At 41.7% G+C, this 15,629-nt stretch overlaps 1 protein-coding gene across 1 annotated transcript in view; it reads right to left on the minus strand.

Moving 5' to 3' along the window:
- Positions 1-5,450: 5,450 nt before the first annotated feature.
- dlgap3 (discs, large (Drosophila) homolog-associated protein 3) overlaps positions 5,451-15,629 on the minus strand; it is a 150,346-nt gene continuing 140,167 nt past the window's right edge. The window contains exons 7-13 of the mRNA XM_028035739.1: positions 13,700-14,235; positions 12,158-12,252; positions 11,038-11,257; positions 8,286-8,580; positions 8,106-8,197; positions 6,627-6,773; positions 5,451-6,029 (exon numbers count right to left, since the gene is read on the minus strand). Of these exons, the coding sequence (XP_027891540.1) occupies positions 5,715-6,029; positions 6,627-6,773; positions 8,106-8,197; positions 8,286-8,580; positions 11,038-11,257; positions 12,158-12,252; positions 13,700-14,235 (1,700 nt within the window). The 3' untranslated portion in view covers positions 5,451-5,714. The remainder of the gene's footprint in view (positions 6,030-6,626; positions 6,774-8,105; positions 8,198-8,285; positions 8,581-11,037; positions 11,258-12,157; positions 12,253-13,699; positions 14,236-15,629) is intronic.

Below are 15,629 nucleotides of genomic sequence, written 5' to 3' on the forward strand. Positions count from 1 at the left end.
TTAGCTGTGTGTGTCCTGTAAATCTACATTACAACGTTGATACATATGCACACATACAAACAGAATTACACCTCAGTGCTAAAGGCACATTGGAGTTTCAGTTGAACATCTGCTTGAGTCCGACCTGTTCTGGAGCAACAAAGAAGGAGGGGGGCAGAGAAAACCATAGGTAAGAAACCACCAAGCACATTTTATTAAAGTAGTTTGGCCAAAATATGAATTAAAGCATTAAGTTTCTTATTAAATCAGAGTGATCCTAATTATGCTCAGTGATTTTCAGCAATAGCAACTGAAGGCGTTTACGGTCTGTAATTAACTCCCTGCCTATGGTGTGGTCTGCCAATAACATGCCGAATACAAAGTTCTGCTTGCACACGCGGGAGTCACTGAAGATGATACTTATGTGCAATTATTAATAATTTTCTTATGTAGATAAGCACCTTCAGGATCCCCACATGTATAAATAAAGTGTGAATATTAAACAAGTTTCCAGCCATGACTATACACACGAGCGCCAGCAAAAATCAATGAATGAGAGAAATCTGAAATTGTAGAAGATATGGAAATTTGACACTTGAATTGATTCTTGACTAATTATCAGTGATATTTTCTGCTGGTTGTTCATTAAGTTATCCCTCAAGGCTACAGTTGCTAGCATTAGTCACTAGTGGTAGCAAAGTGCTTTCAAGTTTTGTAAAAAGTAGATCTGATTAGGACCTCACAGTAGAATTGACCATGTTACAGTTGCAAGTCAGTAAAGCTTTTCAAGTTTGCTGTGTAACTACTGCCCAAGCTACATTTAAATAACGGCCCACTTAGATAGTAAATGGGTTACAAAAGCTGCCATATACAATCATTAGCTGGCTACATAATTGTCACAAGTTAATTGCTGGTTATAGGTTATAGGTTAGATACAGGATAGCTCTGGTTAAAAGTAGAATCTGTACAGGTCCTGGATGTATCTAATTTCAACCAATATTTTGAGCCACAGATTTTCTAAATCAAGCTTTACCTTTTGCAAGCCTTCTAGCTTTTTGATTTTTTTTTCCAAGCTAATTTTATATAAACATTTGATAGCAAATAAATTATGCTTCATAAAGATTTCAGGAACATTCTCGCTAAGGGAAGTCCAAACGACAGATTTGTTCATCAACGTAGCAAAGAAGCAGACTGTTACTATTATATTTTTTTAACACTTGGCAGCCATATTGAAAATTAAATTTATCTGGGTGAAGAGTATCACTACTTTCCAGCTAACAAATCTGACTTCATTGGGTGTTCCAGTTGAGGGTTTTTTAAAATATAAATTTGGAATATTTCCACTTTGGAGTACAAACAGAACTTTTTAAGCACTATGTGTTTCACTGAAAGCAATGCTACCACTAGCTTTACCAACTTCTATCACAACATGTCCTGTTGCTGACAGTTGGTTAAAAGCAGTAATTGAAGACTAAGCAGACTATTGGTTCATAAAACTATCTCTACAACATAACAATTTGGTTTCGTTCTGACAAAAAAGTTCCTTTAACTTAGCAAGAACATGGTTAGCTAGCGCCCAGGGCTAGCTAGCCCCCACACCACAGACATAAGCTAGCTTCAAACTCCAGAGCAGCTCTGCCTCACAGTAATGTCAACTAAAACTCAAATCTGCTGCTACCACAGGCCTCCAGCTTGGCTTTGTTCCAGAAGCACAGTATGCAGCACAGACACACACAAATCGGCTACAATTAAGCTGCTGCCTCTGCCACCACACTGACTCACGCTGTTTCCTAGTCTTGGGGAAATAAATGGCTAACAGTGAATCTGGGCTCAAGCAGCGAGAGATTTTTTTCCTTCCTTCTCCCCATCTCGATCAGAGAATATCAGCAACACTCCTGCGAGGATTAACATAGCCTCGTATTATTAGGGTCTTACGGTGGGTTTAGGAAATCCCCTGAGGACAGAGGGACACTTGCTAAAAACTGAGGTACTCAGATTTTATCTGGCCATGTGGGAAGAAAGGCTTAAGATAGTTTGATTGCTGTGTTTTGTCAGTGTTGAGATAATGTTACAACACAACCAGGAACTGTGGTTTGTACGATGCTGATGTGATAGATACATTATATAGAACAAAAAATAAATAAATACAATGGAAATCACAACCACAAAAACTGTGTTTGCTATGGACCTATTTCAAGGCAAGGTGTGGCTGGTTGACACCTCAACTTGTAGAACTCAGAGAGAAGAAAGTCAGCACAAATGAAAGAGTAGTTGTGGTTGCTACTGCGGATAAAAAAATCCAACAAAAGAATCTTTAAATCCTAGTGTCCCCCAAGGGCAACTTGTGTGATCCAGAGACTTTGCCACCCCCCTCGCATGTAGGACTGAGGATAGTGAGGGTGGGGTCAAGAGTCCGTCACAGTGGCGTAACAGTAATAGAGCAGTTCTTTGTGCTTCGTTTGACGAGGGCCTGCGACAGGCACCGCTCGGATGTCATCAAGTTTTAGCGGCATCGGACGCAGAGAAGGACGTGGGGAAAAAAAAAGAGAGAAGGCGGCTCCGCAACTCGCATTGCTGCGCCTCGTTGTTTTCAATGCCGGGGCACCTCGTTTGTACAAGGAGGTTGTTAAGATTCACCTGCTGAAGTCCAAAAAGCAAAACACTGGTTGGTATTTCCAAGGATATCTGTATCATTGTCTCTAAAAGGACAGAATTGTACAAACGTGTGATTCGTCGGAATAACTGCATTGTAAAACCCTAGCAATTAAGTTTTTCACCCCCTCCCCCAATCACACAGAGGAAAAAGATTTAAAGGCTACAAAATACGCGTTTCTTCTCCAAAACGAGACTCTGCTAAATTGTTCAGAGGAGGCCATCAGAAAGCATGCAGTGTTCCACATTGACAAAGGGTGCCAGTCTCGTGGGTGTGTATTGCAACATGAGGGAGATTCAGGAAGTCAAAAAAAAAAAAAAAATCTCCAACAATACTCTGCAAATTTCATACATTTCTATATACATCTCCCTCTCTCTGTCTTTCTCTCTCTCTCTATATATATATATATTTATGTATATATTCAAAGTGTAAACTGTGTTCAAAGGAAACCTCCACACATAGCTGGTTAGGCACATGTAGTTGGTTCTAAACAGGAGATACAGGGAGGAAAAGGGGAACAGCAGTACAAGTTGTGAGAACCACACACAGATATTTAAGTAGGCCTAAGGAAGGATCATCCTTGGCAACCACCATTCTTGCCAGAGATACCCTGTGAACCTGACTCACAAAGAGAATAAGAGCCGTTTGAAAGTCTTCTTCACATGGACTCAGTCTGGATATGCCACACAGCTATGATCTATTGTAACAATACTGCAGTGCTTCACATTTGATATATGATCTTTGTACATGTACTGTACTCGATAATCTCTACTAATCTAGAAATGTAGGTTATATTATAAAATATACATTTTCCAATAAAATATCCCATATTTCCAACATTTTCCAACCAAAATAAAAGGAAAGAATGAAAACTTCATGCTTACAAATTCGGACATTTTGTCATCTCTCTATTCCATACATTTCGACTCTTTCGTATTAACTGGGATTCACACAGACTTTCATATTTAGTTATTCAAGTGCATTCACATATGAGCCAACAGTCGTAGAAAACCCCAACACAAGAAGGACGCGTTTTTGATAAGAATCCTTCAAAAAAAGTTAATTTTGTAAAATAATTTAGACCTGTTTCAGGAGGTAAATTAATGAAAAGGAAAAAAAAACAACATACAGAGCCCTGCAAAACCATTCACGCTTCTCTAACTTTTCCACATTTTATCATGTTACAACCACAAACCTAAGTGAATTTCTGTACTTTGGGCTTTTATGCAACAGTTTTCACATTTATTGGGTTTTCACATAATAAATGAAAAAAGCAGAACATTAATCCGAGACGCAGCCCAGACGCTCATGGCAGCTTTAGCGGATGCAGACCAGCAACTGAGTTGGGAGAAATTGACACCAAAAATAGAAGATTCAACTTTTATAGAAGCATTTGGAATAAAAACAAGAAGTCCCGTTTGCTGCTCGACACAATTCAAACAGCAAATGTTCAATTCAGACCAGATGATAACAAAATCGAACATTTTCCCTACAAACAAAACACCCTGTGATGGAAAACACTTCACTCTAGCATGATGCCGAGGGATGCTAGATTGATGTCCATCACATAAACATGAACTGAAGTTTATGGTTGTAACTTGAAAAGAAGGTGAAGAAGTTCACCAGATATGAATGTGTGCAAGGTACCGTAGCTCCACACGTATCACATATTTCACATTCCCAGCATAGTTAAAAAATACCACTTTTTTTTTTTTTTTGGAGATAATCCCAATCTGATTCGACTTGGTGATTCTTTGGAAGGATATTTTAAGGTCGGTTAGGCCTCATTTTATCTGCCAGCAAAACGAAACCATTCCTCGTTTCGTCAACGCCGTCAGGGAAACAAAATAAAGTTTGGTGATAAGATCCTGCTGAAAATTCAAGCTGCTTCTCTTCTTTTACTTAAAAACCCATAGTTATTTAGTTACGAATAAACACGATAGTAAAGTCTGTCCAAGCAAGAAAGAAGGGGGTTTGGAGGGGAAGATAGCAGTTCTGACCACTTCAATGGCTGTTTCATTAAGAGGTTGGATGGGGTGCTCACTTGTTCCTGAATAAGATATATCGAAACTGTAAAGACCACTGCTGTTGAAGCGGGGTTCTCTTTTGACCACTTGGCGGTGCTCTACTCTCACAGTGTAAAAAACAGAAGGGGGATCATCTTCAAGTAATTCCAGAAAAGCCACTGAAATAATTCCATGTAAAAACTCTCCCAAACCCTCCTCTTCTGAGTACTTGAGACTTCAGAGACTACACAAGGAGTTTGATTTTTTTTCTTTTCTTCATGTTTTTTTTATCTGTGATGCTACACTGAAGTTGTGTTTGCCAAAAGGCAAACACAACTACCGGAGAGCCTCGCCGCCCGATGCTGACGGACAGGTGGTTCGAAAGCATCAACAGAGTGAGATGTAAAATTGAACTATATTCTGTGACTTGACAGAAAGAGGGACTAAGGATTCTGTGTTTGATATTTCCTCAGGGATTCTCTCGGAGCCAACTGAGGATGCTCAAGAAATCAATAGATCTCGCCTCGGCTGAGCTGTTATCGGCGAAAGCCTGTAAGTGGGAGTCGGTTTCGCTCCGAACAGCGTTGGGGGATGGGGGGGGAGGAGGAGAGAATCTCCTCAGAGGTCTTCTGCCTGTTAAGCCCTTTTTTGTGCCAAGTGAACACATACAGGCATGCTACTGCATGAACCTCTGCTGCCTAGTTTTACAAAAGATTTCTGACATGGTTTCAGCCAGAGTGATTATATATTATATAATCATTATATATTATATTATATAATGATTATATATATATTTTATATATATATATATATATATATATATATATATATATATGTAAAGAAATTCCGACTAAGAAGGAAGTAAAAACGTCTTCGGCTAGATACCCCTCAGGCCTCTGCCTCGGTAAAATGGTTTGAATTTCAAGACACTAAAATGGCTGTCATTGCTTGTTAGGTAATAATGTAGGATGACAGAAGTTGATGGAAAATGCTAAAATTGGTGGTGGGTCGGAAGCGTATAAGCAGCAATGACTCGCAGAAGATCGGGTGAGGGGGAAGCGAGTGCCATCGTGGGTTCAGAGTCGAGTCTGGGCTTCGGGGATGTAGATCTCAATACTGTCGGCGCTCTCGGTGGCCGAGTTCTGCCTGAAGGAGGCGGTACGCTTGGTCTGCAGCAGCCTCCTTCGCGCCTCTGTCCTCTGACGGTCTCCGAGGTCCAGGGACTTCTCCCTGATGGGGAGGGTGTGCCCTCCAACGCGGGGCACCACCAGCCCCGCCGGGCCGCCCCTGGCACTAACGGAGACCCCGTCTCCCACGCTATCGGCCCGGAGGCTGCCGCTCACCCCGCCCGCTGGCTTCTTTGGTAGGGGCGGAGGAAGTTTCTTATCCTCCTGACCCGTTGAGGATGAGACATTGACATGAGATGCGGGAAAAGGACAGTGGATTTGTCATGTTAGGTGGTGGAAAAGAAGAGGGGTTTGTGACGGAAAACCCATGCAATAAGAGACAAAACCCACAACAGAGGGCAAAATAAATAAAAAGTAATCAAACGAATTATGAGACAGGAAAATAGCCCCAAAAAGGTATCGCAGCATGCATCAGTGTTGCGTTGTATGAAAGGAATTGGAAGGAGAGATAGAGGGGAAAAGTGGAAAAAAAAGAAGAAAAGAGAGTTAGTTTTGGAGAGGATTGATAGAAAATAATGCTAAAAGCTGTCTTTTTCTTGACAGAGTGCAAGAAAAGTAAAAAAGATTAAAACTTAAATATACATAAATTAAAATTAAATGCAAAATAAAACCCTATCAATTTGAACTTCCGTTGCCTCGCAGGCAAATCTGCTCAGCTCCTCTTGGTCTGTTCTGACCGTTCGCGGCCCGCAAACGTTTGGAGGCCACAGCCATCTGCTCTACCCGGCGGCACAGAGGCATCTTAGCTCGGGGAGAATGCTGAAGGGAAACCAGGGTAGGCCGGACCCTCCGGTCCCTCACCTTCTTTTCAGGTGGGAGCCTCCACCCAGAGTCCTTGAGCTTCTGGAGGTCCTGAAACCTAACCCTTACGTCCTCTATGTTGAGCTGGAGCAGGTCCCAGAAGGACGCCAGGTCCTGCGACGTGGGCTGGGGGTAGGCGGACGGGTCCTGGGCCGGGAAGGAGACAGGATGGGACATTTGATGACGGGAAAAGTGAAACCTTTTGTTCATACCCTTTGTAATGTGACCAAATAAGTAAAGGTTAAGCCAAAAACTTCAATGAATTTGATTGGGATTTCATGGTAAGTATCATGAAAGGCAAAAGATAGAAAGTTGACAGAATGTTTGGCTAAACAATCTGAAAATTATTATGTGCTTTTGTATCCTGCCTTCCTGTGTGGATTCTTTGGTGCAGCTCCACCAATTACCGCAATCACAGCTGCAAGTTTTAGAACTCTTTCTCTCAGTTCAAACCCAACCAGATTGGATTAAGAGGATCTATGCACATCAAGTTTCTCTTAGATTTCAATTTGAACATTGACTGGACCATTTTGACACAAGAATATGCTCAGGTAACCACTAACAGGGTTTCTCTCAGGATTGCCCTGTAGTTAGCACCATTCATCTTCTGTCTCTACTGGCCGACTTCTGTGTCCTTCTGACTAAAAGCATATTCACTGCATGACTTAGCCACTGATATGAGGATATTGTTTTAGGGTAATGCACAATGTTAGACAATAGTCAAAAATGTTAACCGTTGAGCTCATGCGACTAGAACTCCTTCCAAACTGCAAATTGGACATCTAACACTAATGGTTTCTCTCTTGCTGTTCTATAAAGGTCAGATTTATGAGGTGTGCTAGTGGCACCCCCAGAAAATTGTAATAGCAGTGGTCAAACCAGGCTAGACAAAAAACTGAGGTGGCACAACTTAAAGAAAACAAACTACATAGATAGTAACAGATAGAGGTGAAGTGTGCTTTTGTATTCTACAGGAAATCTTTCTTACAATAACTCTGAAGAATCCTGATTTAATGAGTTACAGCAACATTTAATTTTCCTTTGGGATCATTCAAGTATTTTTTAAATTGAATTCTATGTATTTATTGGGTTTTACTTTCATGTCTTGATTGAACATGATTCTCTGGGGCTGCCAGTGGGTGGGCCAACATTTTTCAATGGGGTAATGGCCCCCCACAACCCTCCTCTTGGGGGCACCAATGGTGTGCTCAACTAATAGCTGCCCTGTCAAGAGATTCTATATTGCTTTCCTCCAATTTTACAATTGCTAATGTAATGTTGGTCTATCAAATAAAATCCCTCGAGACAGTGAAGTTTGGGCTATAAAGTAGCAGAGAATGAAAAAGTTGAACAGTTGTGAATGCTAACTTTCCTGATACAGAAATGTGCCGAGGAAAGCTGCAGCCAAACACATCCAACATGCATAGTAACACGCTTATATGGAAATGTGTGTTGATGTGATTTGTCATGCACACTTACAATACTTTGCTGACAGAGGCGGAAGAACTGCTGGACCTTTTGAGACATGAGCATCTGGGCACTGCCAACTGCGCTTCGAATTAGCTCAAGAGCTAAGAGAGAGAGAGAACAAGAGAGAGAGTGGAAATGTAGTTCAACAAAAACAGCAACAGCAAAATGAGAAATAGTTTTTGAACTCACCATCCTCTGGAAGCTCATTCTCCTCCGCCTCCCTCTCCATGTTCTGGCACCAGCCCTCCATCCTCTCCACCTCCGTCTGCAGCAGGCGCAGGAAGAACTCTCCGTCCCTCATGCAGGGCGAGGCCCGGCCCGAGTCGGGAAGGCTGCGCGGGCCTTCCAGGGACGGTGTGGCCGTCCAGGCGCGCTCCGCGGTAATGGGAAGAGGGGAGTGGGAGCGCGGCGGCAGGTCTGGGTGCTGATGGGGCCTTGTGTCTACTTGGAAAGCTTCGGGGTTGTAGTTGCCCTGAATGAGATCCTGTGTGAGCAGAAGGAGTGCATTACTTTTAGAAATGACACTCTAGGGGCGTGCTGTGGTGGCGCAGGGGGTTAGCTCGCCCCACGTTTGGAGGCCTTAGTCCTCGACGCGGACGTTGCGGGTTCGACTCCCGGTCCCGACGACCTTTACCGCATGTCTTCCCCCCTCTCCTCACCCTCCTTCCTGTCTGCCTACTGTACAAAAACCATACGAGCCACTAGCGCCGCAAAAACTCTTCGGAGAAAAAAAAAAAGGAAAAAAAAGAAAGAAATGACACTCTGAGTTCAAAAACATAACCCCGTACCTCCCGGAAGGCCTACAACTCCAAATCGAGAGCATTAAAAATCAAAAGACGAAGTTTCTAGAACGACAAAGCGACAAACAGATGTTAACACGGTTAGTAATTTGGATTAGCAACTGTGTTGTACAATAAAATCTGCCAATCTACACCCACTGTGTGCAGCTGAGGAGCCAAAGATTAGATTTATGGAAAACTATTTCACAATTTTCAATGAGGGAATCTACAGTAGGTTATATTACAGCTTTAATTGTAGGGCTCCTCCTAAATATATTCTTGCTCTTAGAATGAATGCAAAAAAAAGACAAAAAGAACGATTAGTGGGAAATTTATATAGAAAAGATGTTATAAGTTGACCATTTTTTGAACATGAAAAAAATACTAAATGTCTTCTTTCTTCAGAATGGAAATTTTGAGGTGGACAGAAAGAAATGAATAATTAGAATTTGTGCATTTTGTAGCTTTTCCTAGTAAAATAGTGAATAAATGTGTGTTTTCAGCACTTTATCACCATTATTGACCACTATATACAAAAATATCTCAGAAAGATGATTTACAATCTATAATTTCTGACATCTGAATGTAAAACCACAGACACATAATATAAAAATAAAACGGTGGACAATTGGCTGTTTAATGTGGTTTTTTTTCAGCGATACTCAATTACCTGCTGTGAATTTTGAATACCGGTAGATTCGATTTAAATATAAGCTAATTAAATTGAAGAAATGTTCCATGGCTATTCAAACAGAAAAAGATCTTTAAGCAAATAGCTGCTGTATGTTTCAGTGTCTGCCTTTTTATAGACATATTAAAGATGTGTAAGCTTTATTATCAAGCTTTACGTCCTTTTTTTTCTGCTGCTTGTACTTTAGGTTTCCATAGATGTAAACAAACTGAGTGAGAAGTAAATGAAACGCAGGATGTAGCGAGACGTCAATGTACAAAACGAACAATGCTTTGGAAAGTTTTTCACACACCTTAAACTTTTTCACATTTGGTCTAATTACAGCTGTAAATGTGTTTAATCTGGATGTTTAGAAATGCATGATTTTTAAAACCAAGGAAAAATAATTAAGTTTTTTTTTTTTTTTAAAAGTTTAGCAAAAAACACAAAAAATAATCTGAATGTAATTGAAAAGTTTTATTATTTCAATAATACTTATTTCAATTCACATGATATAGATGATTTACAGACTTTTCAAGCCTTTATTTCTGTTAATTATGCTGATTTTCCACATTCACTTAATAAATATCTAATATTTAAGATTAGGATGTTAAATTACACCAATAAACACATTTATAATGCAGAAATGTAAGCTTAATGAAAAGCTGCAAGATGCTTTAAGTTCTATACAGAATGAAATGGTGTTTTTGCGGTATTTCTATTTTCATATTACATGAAGGAAAAACTTCAATCATGATAATTATATGGTTTTATTTCTACATTATTGTTCTTCCTTTTACTCATCCATAAACACCAGACTTGGGAAGTACATGGTGGTTGGTTGTCATGTCAACAGATTCTCCTACCCGTCTCTGGTTAATACCAGCCAGATTAACTGCATGTCTCAGTTGGTTTTCAGTTGTTCAGTTTCTGTTTTTGGATGATTGGGGGAACGGTGTGTCTTGAGACGTTCATACACTGGAATGATGTTTAATAACTTACTTCCTTGAACTTTCTGCTTCCCTCTGTCATCCTAATAACATTCACTGGAGTTTGAGAAAATGAGAAAGTGCAAAGGGTGCGATCATACCTGTGTGCAACGTCAATATTCTGCAGAACAGGATTAGGGCCACTGAATTAAATATTCATATTTTAATCTAATAATTCTTTTTTTTTTTTACAGAATTTTTTTCTCAAAATTCTTACTCCCCTCCCCCTCAGATTTCACTATTTTCTCATACTTTTGACTTTAATATCACAGTTCTTACTTTTATTCCTCAGATTTTGGACTTTAATCTCAGAGTCTTGACTTCTTTTCTCAGAATTCCCACTTTAACTTCAGAATTCTGACGTAATATCTCAGAAGATTAAAGTCAGAATTAATTTCCTCCCCCCCCTGTTTCCCTAACCCTCTTTTGTAGTATTCCTTAGCAAGAACCACTCAAAGTAAACTCTGTATCTTTCATGAGGAAGACTTCTGGCAGTGACCCACCTCTCTGTAAGCCCACTGGCCCTGTGTGTGGACCGTGCGGTGGCACTCCGTGTACTGCGACGCGGACTCTGGCTCTGACGAGTGCCTCTGGAAGGAGCAGCCAAACTGCAGACTCTTGTCCTGTGTTGGCACAGCAACGCTAAGCCCCGGGAAGCCCTCGGGGTCCAGGTCGGCCTGCACGCTCGCCGTCACGCTGTTGGAGCGTTTGAATCGAGCCCGCCTTGCAAAAAGACACAAGGAGTCACAGCGGGCTCAGAGCCGTCTGATCAAACTGCATTGCCTGCAGAAGGCGTTCTCAATTTTCTTATGTTTTTTTTTTTTTCTCCTTTCGACCTTCTTATCGTTTCACATTCCAAACCGAGCAGGGCCGTGTTGTCACGGCAATCACCGCCACTCGCCTGGTTGTTATAAGTCCTGCTAAATCCCCTGGCATATGACGCATCGGTGCGTGCAAATGTCATGCCAGTGTGCTCACTGATGAGTGTTTACACTGTTGCAACTTTAAACCCAACCTTCCCCTCATCCGTCTCCTCAGTCTGTTCGGGTCCGCAGCGTGACTCAGATCCGCAGCGCCGGATGTCCTGATGTCATCTTCGGTGATTGCATTCAAACGCGAGAATGGATAAAATTAGGAAAAGCGCCGAGTCATGTGGGAAAGCCATGTTGTGTGTACGGATTGCAGCAGACGGGGTTACAAACATGGTTTAAAAAAAAAAAGAAAAGAAAAAGAGACATTCTTGGAACAAAGTGTTTCCGAGTTCAAGCTGTGCTGCTTGATGAAACCTTAAATGAATTAATTGGACATAGACGAGAAATCAGCCGTACACATGGCGACGCTGTCGGGCGCGCAGGAAGACGAGGGCTTTTTCTGAATATAAATCAGAATTATTCACATAAATTACCGCACAAAGACCAGCCGCTCCTGATCAAGCCGCATATTTTGGAACAAAGATAAATTAGCGGGTAAACAAACACCCCTCGAGCCCCCACTCTGCGTTTGCGAGAGGCATCCGTGATGACAGAAACTTAAATGTCACCAAAACAAGTCAAGCTGGGAGAGAAAGTTCTGCAGATCAATAATATTTTTTTGTTTCTGTTTTTCTTTTTCTTTGTGTTTTACCTTTTCTCATCTTCCACTTGGACTCCTATGGAGTGAACCTCGGTGAGAGCTTTTCCCTCCGTATCGGAATCGGACAGAGTCTCCGAGCTGTCCACCTGGAGCAGCAAACGAAAAGTACAGAACATGAGCAGCTAGAAGTAAAGGAAAAGTTAAATAACTTCTTTGGGAAGGAGGACATTTTATCACAGAAATAAATGTAAAACAAAAACAAACGAGAAGCTACAGCTGCTGTGGGTTAATGTATGAAAATAGATTTACATCGGCTGTATGAAGAACTTACTGGGTTGCGTTTTGAATGCGTTTGTTGTCAGAGTACAAATGTGTGATCCGCCCGACAAAAAAAACAGAAGTTTTGGCTCGGATATTTTCCGTTTTCATTCCAGACTCGGCTGAAATTCCTTGGAGGTGTGTTTTAGAAAAGACTCTGCAGCTTTGATTTTGACAATGCAGTATGTACAAAAAAGTACGCTTCCAGCTACACTTTTTTCGGTCTACACTTTTTCTTCTTTTGATTTTTTTTTCATTTTGTTTTGCTTTTTCAGCATTGTGTGTTTTTTTTTTATTGTGTAAGGAAAAGTTAAAAATGACAGAAATAAATACAAAATAAGATACAATTTTTGGAAATCTGCCACACACACAAAGTCTATCCGATTATCCAAGCATTAAACTCCACAAATAGTAATTTATACATTTAGGTTAACTACTAGTGGTATAGTAGTTGAGATTTAATGTTAGCATATTAGCATAAAAGCTATATCACAAGAACATAGTAAAATAGACAATGTTGATCATGTGGATCAGTTTGCTTCTTTTTTTTACATATTTGCTAAAACCGTCATTATGTCCTGACAGTACAATATGAGAAAGATAATTTGTGGAAAAAATAAACAAGCTTCTCTGCCTTCTCGCTACGGACCTGCTGATATTTACTCAAATACACAGTTCCGTCAGAAACAACCAATCAGAGCCAGGAGGAGGGTCTTAGCTCCATCAATCAGCTCACACCTTCTGCAACGCTAAAGCTGGTTCAACACAACTTAGCCTGCAACGAATGCTAAGGCTAACAAGCATGGCCACTGATGACGACGGATAAATGGTTTTTCTGAGATGGTAAGTTGTTTTTACACCATTAGCACATTGAGCAGTGTACATGAGCATGATTGACAGCGCTAAGACCCTCCTCCTGGCTCTGATTGGTTGTTTTTGGTGGAGGGGGGGATTTCTTCAGATTGCGACAGCAGTTCATGGAGGAGGTGAAGATTGATATTTTCACATGACTCATATTGTCACGACATGCTGTCACTTTTAACAAATATGTAAATAAAACATTTAAAAAAAATAAAAGTTACATTCCTCAACTTTAAGGAATGAAAATAAACTACAAATTGAATCACCATTTGAAAATTGCATTTTTTTTAAACTGAGGTTGCCTTTGATAAGTTTTGTTAAGTGTGACCAAAAACATAAAAACAAACAAAAAAAATCCATAAAGTGAAAGATATTTTTCACAGCATTGTATGTTTCACATTTCCTCATCCCCACCTGCACGGCAATGGACGGCCTCCACTTCCTGGCCGCGCGCCCGTCGTCCTGCCCGCCGATCTTACTCACTATCATGTTGTTCTGTGGAAGTGACGACGACTTCCCCAGGCTGCCGCCGCCGACCCGGCCGTCCCGGTCCCTCGCCGGCCGTGGCGGCCCCTCCAGCAGGCTGTCGGCTGAGCAGCTGTGCTTTGCCCTGACTCCCACTCCGGGCCCCCCTCCGTAGGGCACGAGCTCCCTGGAACCCTTGACCCCGTCCAGGCTCTCCGCCGAGTTGCTGTGCTGGCGGGAGCGTCCGGGCCCACCAGACGTGTAGTAGCCCCCCCTGGAGGCGCGACCCGACGGCCCCTCGGAGCCACCGAGGTCTATGGAGTTGCTGTGCTGCTTGGGGCGCCCGGTGCCTGGAGCCATTTGTCCGCCGCTCTGGAAGTAGGCGTCCTGGGTGGACTCGGTGCTGCTCTGGGCGCGCACCGAGAGAGAAGACTTGGACATGCGAGGTGGGAGCGGTGGGGGAGCACCTTTACGGTAAGGAAAGACTGAAGTGTAAGGAGAGCGAGGGAAAAGAAGACAGGCGTTTGAGGTTAAAGTAAACGATATGAAGAGGGAGAAGAGCGGGCGGATACTTACAGAATGGACAGACTAGAAGGGAGAAGAGGAATGTTAAAGCGGGGAAAAAAGGAGGAATTTTGAACCGACAAAAGAGAGAAGAGAGAACACGGAGAGCATTAAAAAAAGGACAATGCTGGAGTCTACTTCTTCATTCAACAGCTTGGGTATTATTCCTTTTCATGAAAAAAATATACTTTTTTTCTTTTCTTTTTTTTATTTTTTAGGAAAAGGCAGAAAAAGCGGTTGCTATGTCAGATATAGCAAAGGTGACAGGAGGAAACCTCTCCCCCTGGGCGAATTTTTCTTCTAAAAGTTAAAGCAATTGCCTGAAACGGATACCAAAAGCAATCCATACCGCTTTCCCTTTCTTCATCACCCTTCGCATCTGTGTGTGCAGCTTGTTTATTTCCACAGTGTAAAAGATACCAACTGAAGCTCAGACCTCCCCTGGGTGCGCGTGCGTGTCTGCGCCGTGGAGGTATTCGTGCGGCGCGTGAGCGTTTCGCCGTTGACGCGGATGATACTTCGCAGCGCTCTTAATAAATCTCGTGGGACTTACATTTGAATCCTGCGAGGGTCTAAAGCGCCTCCGATGAACAAACAAACATTAGCGAACACACGCAGCTGACAAAAATCAGCAATTACCTGTGTAATGTATGCACAAACAGGGGCCTTCAGCTCCCCCCTCTCCATTTTGTCACATCACAACCACGAACTTCAACGTATTTCCTTGAGATTTGAGAACACAATGCAACGCCAAAACTGAAGTGGAAGGGAAATATTAATAACTCAAAAATGTTAAGAATAAAACAAAACAAACAAAAAATGTGCGGCAGGCACTTACAGGTACATGTTTTCGGGAACATTTGTAATGTACAAACATGTACATTACAGGTACATGTTTTCTGCGCACACGCACAGCTATGTGCGCAGAAGAACTGAAGCTCTTCTGCGCACATAGCTCAAGCTAAATCAGCTGCGAACACTGACCCTGTTGCATAATTTTAACTTTATTGAGGTCTGAACTGTATTTTTAAGTAAAAATATTCATAACTAGTAGTTTTCCTGTCAACAGATTCGCCTTAATTATGGATATCAGAAGTTCCTCCAGTTACCATGGAGCTCCTGCTGCTCTCCTTGCTTTACCTGTCACTTCAGTAGGACATCTTCGTAGGTTTGCTGTTGTAATAATATTTTACTCTTTCCATTTTCAGATGACACACTGAATAGAGCTTGGCGAGAAAATCAAGTCTTAAATGTCAACTTTCATTGCTCTGACTGCATAGGGGAATCAAAGAATCGAGGGCTGATAAAATGATTC

Source organism: Xiphophorus couchianus, chromosome 13 (genome assembly GCF_001444195.1).
Source record: "Xiphophorus couchianus chromosome 13, X_couchianus-1.0, whole genome shotgun sequence".
In the NCBI taxonomy this organism is placed as follows: domain Eukaryota; kingdom Metazoa; phylum Chordata; class Actinopteri; order Cyprinodontiformes; family Poeciliidae; genus Xiphophorus; species Xiphophorus couchianus.